Raw genomic sequence first — 12,500 nt, 5'->3', positions numbered from 1 at the left:
TTTTTACTTATTTATTTTTGGATGTAAAAGTGAATTTCAATAATATTTCTTAACAACCAACTTACATAATATCATGTCACTGTGCATACTAAAATACGCTCAGTAAATATCCGTTACTCCTGTCATAAATCAACTGATATCGTAATCATAAAAAATCACACACACACACACATACACATATAAAGACATACACACGCACACACAATGACACACACACGCACACACAATGACACACACGCACACACAATGACACACACACGCACACAACGACACACACAGACATACACTCATACACGGACAAACACACACACAATCACACGTACAATCACACAAACACCCCCACAATCACACAAACACCCCCACAATCACACGCACAATCACACAAACACCCCCACAATCACACACACAATCAAAACAAACACACCACAACCACCACAAACAACACAAACACCCCCACAATCACACAAACACACGAACACCCCCACAAATCTCATCGCACAATCACACAAACACCCCCACAATCACACAAACACCCCCACAATCACACGCACAACCACACAAACAGCCCGGCGACTCTCTTGCTCACGCACTAGACACCACAGCACAAACACCCCACATACAATCACACGCACATACCACATCACACAAACACCCCCACAATCACACGCACAACACACAAACACCCCACAAATCACACATAATATATACATATATATATAATATATACCATATATTATATACATATATATAAACACACAAACACCCCCACCAATCAACAAGCACAAATCACACAAAACCCCCACCAATCACACAACACAAACACACCAAATCACACAAACAACCCCCACAATCACACGCCACAACACACAAAAACACCCCACAATCCCACGCACATTCAACAAACACCCCCACAATCACACGCAACAATCACAAACACACCCCACAATCACACACACTTAACACCCCCACAAATCACAGCACAACACACAAACACCCCCACAATCACACACACAACCACACAATCACACAAACACCCCCACACACACACACACACACACAAACACACACACAAACACACACACAAACACACACACACCCACACAAACACACACACACCCACACAAACACCCCCACAATCACACGCACAATCACACAAACACCCCCACAATCACACAAACACCCCCACAATCACACGCACAACCACACAAACACCCCCACAATCACACGCACAATCACACAAACACCCCCACAATCACACGCACAACCACACAAACACCCCCACAATCACACGCACAACCACACAAACACCCCCACAATCACACAAACACCCCCACAATCACACGCACAATCACACAAACACCCCCACAATCACACGCACAACCACCACAACACCCACAAACACGCACACACACCCCCACAATCACACGCACAACCACACAAACACCCCCACAATCACACGCACAATCACACAAACACCCCCACAATCACACGCATAATCACCAACAAACCCCCACAACCACACCACAACACACAAACACCCCCACAATCACACGCACAAACACAAACACCCCCACAAATCACACAAACAACCCCCACAATCACACAACACACAAACACCCCCACAATAACACAAACACAAACACCCCCACAAGCACACACACAACAACACACCCACCCACACAATCACACGCACAATCACACAAACACCCCCACAATCACACACACAATCACACAAACACCCCCACAATCACACAAACACCCCCACAACCACACTACACACCAACACCCCACAAACACCCCACAATCACACAACACACACACAAACACCCCACAATCACACAAACACACAAACACCCCACAATCACACAACACAAACACCCACACAATCACACAAACACCCCCACAATCACACCAACACCCCCACAATCACCCCCACAATCACACAAACACCCCCACAATCACACAAACACCCCCACAATCACACGCACAGTCACACAAACACCCCCACAATCACACACACACACACACCCCCACACACACACACACACCCCCACAATCACACGCACACTCACACAAACACCCCCACAATCACACGCACAATCACACAAACACCCCCACAATCACACAAACACCCCCACAAACACCAACACCCCACAACACCCACATACACAAACACCCCCACAATCACACGCACAGTCACACACACCCCCACAATCACACGCACAACACACAAACACCCCCACACACAACCCCACAATACACACAACACCCCCACAAACAACACAAACACCCCACACACACAACAAACACCCCACAAACACCACAACAACAAACACCCCACAATCACACCAAACAACCACAAACACCCCCAAACAACCACACACACACAAACACCCCCACACACACACAAACACACACACCCACACACACACACACACCCACACACACCCACACCACACAAACACCCCCACAATCACACCACAACCACACACACCCCCACAATCACACGCATAAACACACACAACAACCCCCACAATCAACACAAACACACAAAACACCCCACAATCCAACACAATCACACACACCACACAACACCCACAATCACACAAACACCCCCACAATCAAACGCACAAACACACAAACACCCCACACACCACACAAACCCAATCACACACACAACCACAAACACACCCAAACACCCCCACAAACACACACCCACAACACACAACCCCACACAACCCACAACACACACACACAAAAACACACAAACACACACACACAAACACCCCCACAATCACAACCACACACCACACAAACACCCCCAACAAACACACAACAAACACAAACACCCCCACAATCACACAAACACCCACAACACACAACACAACCCAACCACACAACACACAAAAACCCCACAATCACACCACACACCAACACCCCACACACACAACACACAACACAATCACACCACACCACACAACACCCCACACACACCACACACCACAACACACCCCCCACACACAACACCAACCAACAAACCCACACACAAACACACGCACAACACACAAACACCCCACAATCACATCCACACACACACACCAACACACCCCCACAACACACACACAACACCCCACAACACACACACAACACACACCACAATCACACGCACACCACACAAACACCCACCACAATCACAACGCACAACACACAACACACCCACAATCACATCAATCACACAAACACCCCCACAATCACACACACACACACACACAAACACCCCACACACACACAAATATCCCCACACACACAAACAAACACCCCCACATCACACCACAACAAACCCCCCACACACACAAAGCACAATCACACAAACACCCCCACAATCACACAAACACCCCCACAATCACACGCACAATCACACAAACACCCCCACAATCACACGCACAATCACACAAACACCCCCACAATCACACGCACAACCACACAAACACCCCCACAATCACACGCACAACCACACAAACACCCCCACAATCACACGCACAACCACACAAACACCCCCACAACCACACAAACACCCCCACAATCACACGCACAACCACACAAACACCCCCACAATCACACGCACAACCACACAAACACCCCCACAATCACACAAACACCCCCACAATCACACGCACAGTCACACAAACACCCCCACAATCACACAAACACCCCCACAATCACACGCACAGTCACACAAACACCCCCACAATCACACGCACAATCACACAAACACCCCCACAATCACACAAACACCCCCACAATCACACAAACACCCCCACAATCACACGCACAGTCACACAAACACCCCCACAATCACACAAACACCCCCACAATCACACAAACACCCCCACAACCACACAAACACCCCCACAATCACACGCACAACCACACAAACACCCCCACAATCACACGCACAATCACACAAACACCCCCACAATCACACGCACAACCACACAAACACCCCCACAATCACACGCACAACCACACAAACACCCCCACAATCACACGCACAATCACACAAACACCCCCACAATCACACGCACAATCACACAAACACCCCCACAATCACACAAACACCCCCACAATCACACGCACAATCACACAAACACCCCCACAATCACACGCACAGTCACACAAACACCCCCACAATCACACGCACACACACAAACACCCCCACAACCACACAAACAGCCCCCACCAATCCCACGCACAACAAGCACCCCCACAATCACACAACCACACAAACACCCCCACAATCACACAAACACCCCCACAATCACACGCACAATCACACAAACACCCCCACAATCACACGCACAATCACACAAACACCCCCACAATCACACGCACAATCACACAAACACCCCCACAATCACACAAACACCCCCACAATCACACGCACAACCACACAAACACCCCCACAATCACACGCACAACCACACAAACACCCCCACAATCACACAAACACCCCCACAATCACACAAACACCCCCACAATCACACGCACAATCACACAAACACCCCCACAATCACACGCACAATCACACAAACACCCCCACAATCACATCCACCAACACACCAACCACCCCCACTCACTACAAACACCCCCCCCCAATCACACGCACAACCACACACCCCCAAACCCCCACACATCACCCGCACCACACACAAACCCCCCCCCCAACCCTCACACACCCACCCCCCCCACCCACAAACACCCCCACACAATCACACGCACAGTCACACAAACACCCCCACAATCACACAAACACCCCCACAATCACACAAACACCCCCACAATCACACAAACACCCCCACAAACACCCCCACACCCACAATCCACCCACAATCACCCAACCAACACTCCACAATCACACAAACACCCCCACAATCACACAAACACCCCCACAATCACACAAACACCCCCACAATCACACAAACACCCCCACAATCACACAAACACCCCCACAATCACACAAACACCCCCACAATCACACAAACACCCCCACAATCACACGCACAACCACACAAACACCCCCACAATCACACGCACAATCACACAAACACCCCCACAATCACACGCACAATCACACAAACACCCCCACAATCACACGCACAATCACACAAACACCCCCACAATCACACGCACAATCACACAAACACCCTCACCCAAAGCGACCGACCTGAGGCGGTATCCTGACGCCGGCGAGGGACACGATCCCGAGCAGGATTATGGGCAGCCAGCAGAGGGCGTCAGTGACGACGATGGCCGTCATCCTCCTGGCCATGCTGGACTCCCTCCGCTGGTGGTCCTCATTCCTGACGGCGGCGCTGGAGTTGCGGGCGGCGCGGTACATGCCCCAGTACGAGGCAGCGATCACGGAGAACGACAGGAAGTTCAGGACTGTCGGGTGGGATTCGGGGGAAATGTGTGAGCGTTGTTTATGGGGGAAGCGCGGGGGGAAAGGACGCTGAACGACGGGGAAAGACACGGAGAGGAGAGTTAGTTGATCCAAAGTGGATGCACTGTATATATATAAATATATATGTATATATATATACATATATATGTATATATATATAAATGTATTATATTATATACATGTATAATATATATATATATATATCTATATATATATATAATATGTGTATATATATATATATGTGTATGTGTGTGTTAAAAATATATAATTATATTATATATATATAATATATATATATATAAATTATAGATAAGTATATATAATAAATATATATATATATGTATATATATATATATAAATATATATATATATATATATATATATATATATATATATATATATATATATATATATATATAAATAACACACACACACACATATATATTATATATAATATATATATATATATTATATATTTATATATATATATATATATATTATATATATATATATATATATATATATATAATATATATACATATATATATGCGTGTGTGTGTGTATGCGTGTGTGTGTGTGTGTGTGTGTGTGTGTGTGTGTGTGTGTGTGTGTGTGTGTGTGTGTGTGTACTTTTATATACATATCTATAATTATATATATATATATATATGTATAATTATATATATATGCTTATATATATAATTATAATATAATTATATAATTACATATATATATGTAAAAAAGAAACGGAAAAATGGATAGATATTGAGAAGAGAAGAGAAGAGAAGGAAGAGAGTTAGATAGATAGATAGATAAATAGATAGATAGATAAAGAGAGAGAGAGAGTTAAATTCAAGTTCAAAACAATTCATTCAATAAAGCATATTCTTTTTACATAGATAATAATGGAGTAATGATGAACATATGAAGAAGAATCGGATAACAAAACCAAAACACCATGTGAAACTAAGATACAATATTTTGGCCTTAAATCGAATTGTCTGCTGTTACTGCCAATCCAAATCTTAATCTAATACTGATATAAGATTATTCAGATTAGAGATATAAAGACTATTTCGAGGTAAATAGTTCTGAAGTGGATACCAGGCCAAAAGAGGATGCCGTGATAATCTCAGCGTCCACAAGGAGCTGCTAATAGGGGAACAAGTTCATTTGTTCCCTGGGTTATAGCATTATATGGGTCGTTTAGAACTACTAACCCCGTAATATATTCAAATATCGCTTCCAACATGTAGGAATTTTCTCCTGAAATTGCTCTTAGCAGACCAATGGGTTAGGAGAGCTGGCGAAGTGTCGTACGGATAGTTAGGATTTTCTCATTACCCGAGATAGCTACCCAACAAAGGCTTCGCGTTCGCATGATTTATAACAATGATATGAGGAATGTGGCGATGATTTCGAAAGAGATGTGCAATGGTACAGGAGTAATTTCTATGACCAATCGGTCTGGAAATAACATCAGGATATTGCAATATCAAATATCGTTGGACAGTCATAATCAATATGATATATTGATTCTTATATCTATTTAGATAGCTCCTTTACGTATTTAACATTCCCCCCCCCCATAATTTTGCTTTTCCATTTAGTATCTATTTTGTTCTGAGCATATCTTTTATTTAGAATAATAGGCTTAAACAAAATTGTTTGACCGAAATTGAGATGAACCTTGTATTTATCTTATTAATTCATTACAAAGCATCCTCATCACATAGTTGAGCGAAAAACACAATCATATGGTATTTTACTTTATTTATTCAGTGGTTTACCGTATGAGTATAAGATTAGAGGAACTAGTTATGCTCAATCAGAAATCCGGCAATGCTTGGCAACTGTCACACATAAACAAGCTCTAAATACTGATATGTAACTTCATGATTTATCTCTATTTTACTTTTTTGTAACCATCAGTTTGAAATAATTGATGTCACAAAATCCTGAAAACACGTGTTTGATGCCATGTTTCAGAAGCGAATCGAAAAGCAATGCCATCCGCGACTTCGGAATTCATCTCACGCAAGTAAGTGTTTTATGAGTGGGATTGTTGTTTGTACTCCTGCTAATTGTGATCTGAAAACATTTGTTGTGGTTTAGGGAGTCGTTTAAATGTATTATCAATGAAATTCAGGCAATTGTCTTTGTGTTTTTTAAGGCCTAAATAATGACAAAAGCTTAATATCAATGAGTTTGTGGTTTATCATTCTATGATTTATGACTCTCTTGATGTCATCGTTTATTCATGGAGCAATTTTTGTTTTACAGAGAGAGGAGGAATCTATGTTATTGGTAATATATATATATATATATATATTTATATATATAGATAATATATATATATTTATAATATATATATATCACACACAAACACACACATTATATATATATATTAATATATATATATATATATATATATATATATATATACTATATATACATATATATATACAAAAATATACATATATATACATATATATACAAATATATATATATATATATATATATATATATATATATATATATATATATATATATATATATATATATATAACCTCGTCCATGAAAATATGTCTGCGTCATCTACTGATAAAATCTCTGAGAGAGTTTAGAGATAGAGATATTGGAAGAGCGAGAGCTAGAGAGAGAGAGAGAGAGAGAGAGAGAGAGAGAGAGAGAGAGAGAGAGAGAGAGAGAGAGAGAGAGAGAGAGAGAGAGAGAGAGAGAGAGAGAGAGAGAGAGAGAGAGAGACCGAAACATACAGACAAAGATTGAAAGAGAGAGAGAGGGGGAAGGGGCAGACAGACAGACAGAAAAAAAAAAAAAAACACGAACCATAAACAAAAACAAACAAAAGTACGACTTACCCAAGAAAACAAAGACTGAGTACTCCCACCCACTCGGCTTCTCGTGGGTGATATGAAGAGCGAGGCAAACACCAGACCGCCCGTAGAAGTTTCTGGATGATTAGACAAGTAGCAATAATTACGAAAGACTGAGTTTGAGGAAGAGTAATTAAGCTTAGTAATGAGGCTCAAAATGGAGTATGTATTTCACTAAGCAGCTGTTTTTTTTTTGTTATCAACAACCAGAACTTTAAGGTGATGGTAGTGATATTGATGATGATGATGATGATGATGATGATAGTGATGATGATAATCGCGATGATAATGATAACGGCAATGATGATTGATAATGATATTAATCATAATTTTTGCCTTCATTGTTATCATTATTATCGCAATAATAGTAATGATAATGTTAATTCTGACAATAAAACTAACGATAAACAAAATGATAATCATAATAACAATAATAATAATGAACATCAACACAAAAATAAGAACACTAGCAATGGTCATTATAATAAGGATAACAGTAACATCCACAAAACAAGAGTGAGGATAACTAAAGAGAACTTTAAGGCAACTATGACTCGGAATATGTTGAGCTCTAGACGTTGCCTTGACAACTGCTGACAACTACGCGACTTCCATTGCAATACTCGAAGCCACTAAAAGCTTTCTTTGTCCAGGTCGTGAAGATGTGATATATGTTAAATGCTAATCGTCGAAGAAAACAGAAAATTCTTACATTACATAGGATTTCTTTTTTTTTTCTTTTTTTTTCTGTGTGTGTGTGTGTGTGTGTGTGTGTGTGTGTGTGTGAATGAGTGAGCGAGTTGGTTAGTGAGAGAGAGATTGAATGAGTTAGTGAGTGAGTGAGAGAGAGAGAGAAAGAGAGAGAGATTGAATGAATTAGTGAGTGAGTGAGAGAGAGAGAGAAAGAGAGAGAGAGTGAGAGAGAGAGAGAGAGAGAGAGAGAGAGAGAGAGAGAGAGAGAGAGAGAGAGAGAGAGAAAGAGAGTGAGAGAGAAATAGGGGGAGGGGTGAGTTAGTAAGAGAATGTGTGAGTGAGTAAGTGGATGAGTGAGTGATTGAATGAATCAATAATGACTGAGTGACTGACTGACTGAATGGATAAATGAACGTGTCACACATGTGTTTATCTTTTCGAATCAATTTTCATACCTTTTCTGCGATCCGAACCCAAGAGAAACAAACAAACAAACAAACAAAAAAACATGGTCAATTTAAACTATTTCCTTTACTCATCCCTGAAATTGCCATCCTATCTTAAGAACCAAATACTTGATTTACGTAATCTTACGTAATTTACGTAAGATATATTTTATGATATGTAACTTATAATCTCAAAAAAGGCGATTGAGTCTTTTCTCTCCTATATCCAACTACATTCTATACTAAGCTATTAGCTAATTGTTGATATATGACTTACATATTGTGGTCAGGCATAAAGAAACATCGGAAACAAGATAGCATAACGGAAAGTTAAAAAGTGAGAGATTACGACATGAGAGAAAGAGGGATGGTCGGTTGCCAACTAAAATTTTCTTTGAGACGACAAGACCCCTCCTGTTTATGTATATATCTTGACTATAACGATGACTAACGTTGCGATGAACGGGCAAGAGTGAGTGATCTCAAGAAAGGAAAAAAAAAAAAAAAAAAAAAAAAATCCGTCGATCCTAACTTGAAAATAGAAAAAAATGAAATCAGAAAATGTCTTACCTGAAATAATGTATGTCAGCCAAAGGAAGAGCCGCTAGGGTGCCCACACACGCCCACACACTGCCCATTATGATCTTGGCCCAGTGCATGTTAAGCCTCGTGGTGCGGAAGGGGAAAATGATGACCGAGAATCTCTCGAGAGTGATGACTGTTGGGGTTCAGGTCAAAGGTCAGGCATTGGCACCAAATCATAATAAGTCATCATCAAAAGACATAAATATAGAAGACAGAAAAAACTATCTCACATGCGTGTCTGTAAACGTCGCCGTATTCTCGTATTCAGCCACGCCTACCATTGCAGTAGGTAGCACTACTGCCAGTGAATTCTATAGTGTTGAAAAATGAATTAATAAGGGCCCTAAAGTTTTCTGAAAGATCTTTATGGTGTCAGTTAATGAGGAGTATGAGGTAAAGAGAAATCCTTAGAATAAGTACGATCCAAGTATATCACCAAGCTGGTGAACAAATGGTACTTGTTGCTCTTGCACTTGTTTATCCTCCCTCTATCATAAGATATCACAGTTTTCTAGGGATTAATCAGCTTTAGAAGCAAGAAAGAAACGTATGCGAGTTCGCTGTCTGTGCAAGATGGTTGGAAAATGCTACCCAAAATAAATTATTATATCACAAGGTAAGCGTTCTCAACAGGACATGGAAAAGTGTGAGTGTTGATCAACTTGTTTTTTATTTCTTGTCGATGTCGAAGTTTTATCATTCTTGTTATGCTGTTGTAGAAATATCATATACTTTTAGAATAACACCATCGACCCTAGAGTGAAGGGCGTTTACTGGATATGTTTTCAGTGTTGTTGACTGTAAGATTCATCCTCAGTGACGGGTGGCAAGACGTTCATGTCACGAGAGGAGCGGCGAACAGACTGTACTTTCTTTGCTTTGTATATTATTTATGATTGATGAAAATGATGATTATTTTAAACATACACGGTTATTTGGGTTCTCCTATCCTTCAGATGGAATGTATTCCACATAATGAACTAAAATAGAATTTATACTACACATATCATCCCCAAGATAGGTAATCAAATGGTTAATATAGACCGCAGAATTAGTAATGAACATGCACGCGCACATAATTTTGGAATTAATAGTTGGATTACATGTTGTCCTGCATTGTATAATGGCGTGATAGATGGGTCAGACGGGTCATTCCAATTGGAGTTATGAGCATTAAAGTCGTTAGAGATTAGCTGGGGCACCATTAACTGAAGCAGAGGCATTGTCAGCTTTCGAACTTTAGTTATTATACTCTTCTTAGGCGACTCAAGTCCTTTATATTCAACCTCTGGTCCACGAGATCGGAATAATTCCAGTAGTTTTGTGTAAATATGCCTTCGAATATATATATATATATATATATATATATATATATATATATATATATATATATATTATATATATATATATTATTATATATATATATAAATATATATAAATATTATATATATATATATATATATATATATATATATATATATATATATATATATATGTGTGTGTGTGTGTGTGTGTGTGTGTGTGTGTGTGTGTGTGTGTAAATGCTCCTATTTTAACCAGGAATACGGAGGTAATGGTCATGTTCATATCAGTTTTCAGAAACGTTTCTTGTAGAATGACTATGTTACATCTAATCTCTACCAGAGCCATGTCGAATGTAGGTAAGTTGGATTTATGTATATATATTCCATTAAAGAGTCGCTTGATCGGTTCTGTGTTGTTAAGGAGTCCAATTCATACTTCAGATTTACATTTCATTATTGAGGACATTATCATTGTTAATAAACATTTGCTCTCCAACGCCAGCTGCTTTGATGAATCAACTTTTCATTCCCCTAAAAAGACTAATATTTGATAATAAAGGCAGTATAAGCAAATAACTTTGTTGAATAAGGTATCTCTCTTCCAACTTGGTGTGTAAATTTTCAAATAATTTTGCTAAAGTGTTTAGATATTCACATTGGAATCTATAGAATCACTTCATGGGAACTTCTCCCTGCAAACAACATGTTGTTGATCTTCATAGGAAGAAAAATCCATATCAATCAACCAAGCTATCACTCCTTGCGGAATACTGATCATATATATACAGATACACACACACACACACACACATATACAGCTGTATGTTTTTGATTAGTGTGAGTGATCTGTCTGTATGATTGTTTTAGTTGTTTGTTAGTTAGTTTGAGATATAGATGTTTGTTTTTGAGTGTGTCGTTGTGTTGTGTGAGTCTATATTGGGGGTTGTGGTGTGTGTGTGTGTGTATAAGTGTGTGAGTGATTTGTTTGTGAGTTGTGGGATACTTGTATGATGGAGGGGCTTTGTGGTTGTTTGTGTGGTGTGTTTGAGTGAGTGTTGTAGTTATTGGGTGAGTTTTTGGTGAGAGTTGAGAGAGAGTGAGATTGTTGTGA

The 12,500-nt window shown here is 40.3% G+C and overlaps 1 protein-coding gene across 1 annotated transcript in view; it reads right to left on the bottom strand.

The window, feature by feature from the left end:
* The window catches only part of LOC122246834 (G protein-coupled receptor GRL101-like), a 135,205-nt gene that overhangs the window by 14,953 nt on the left and 107,752 nt on the right, over positions 1 to 12,500 (bottom strand). The window contains exons 23-25 of the mRNA XM_086542130.1: positions 10,071 to 10,218; positions 8,347 to 8,438; positions 5,225 to 5,445 (exon numbers count right to left, since the gene is read on the bottom strand). Of these exons, the coding sequence (XP_086398256.1) occupies positions 5,225 to 5,445; positions 8,347 to 8,438; positions 10,071 to 10,218 (461 nt within the window). The remainder of the gene's footprint in view (positions 1 to 5,224; positions 5,446 to 8,346; positions 8,439 to 10,070; positions 10,219 to 12,500) is intronic.

This window comes from Penaeus japonicus, unplaced genomic scaffold (genome assembly GCF_977035675.1).
Source record: "Penaeus japonicus unplaced genomic scaffold, GWHDUDI00000001_assembly GWHDUDI00000012, whole genome shotgun sequence".
In the NCBI taxonomy this organism is placed as follows: Eukaryota; Metazoa; Arthropoda; class Malacostraca; order Decapoda; family Penaeidae; genus Penaeus; species Penaeus japonicus.
Note: the sequence above shows the minus strand (reverse complement) of the source record. Positions and strands in the feature narration are given on the sequence as shown.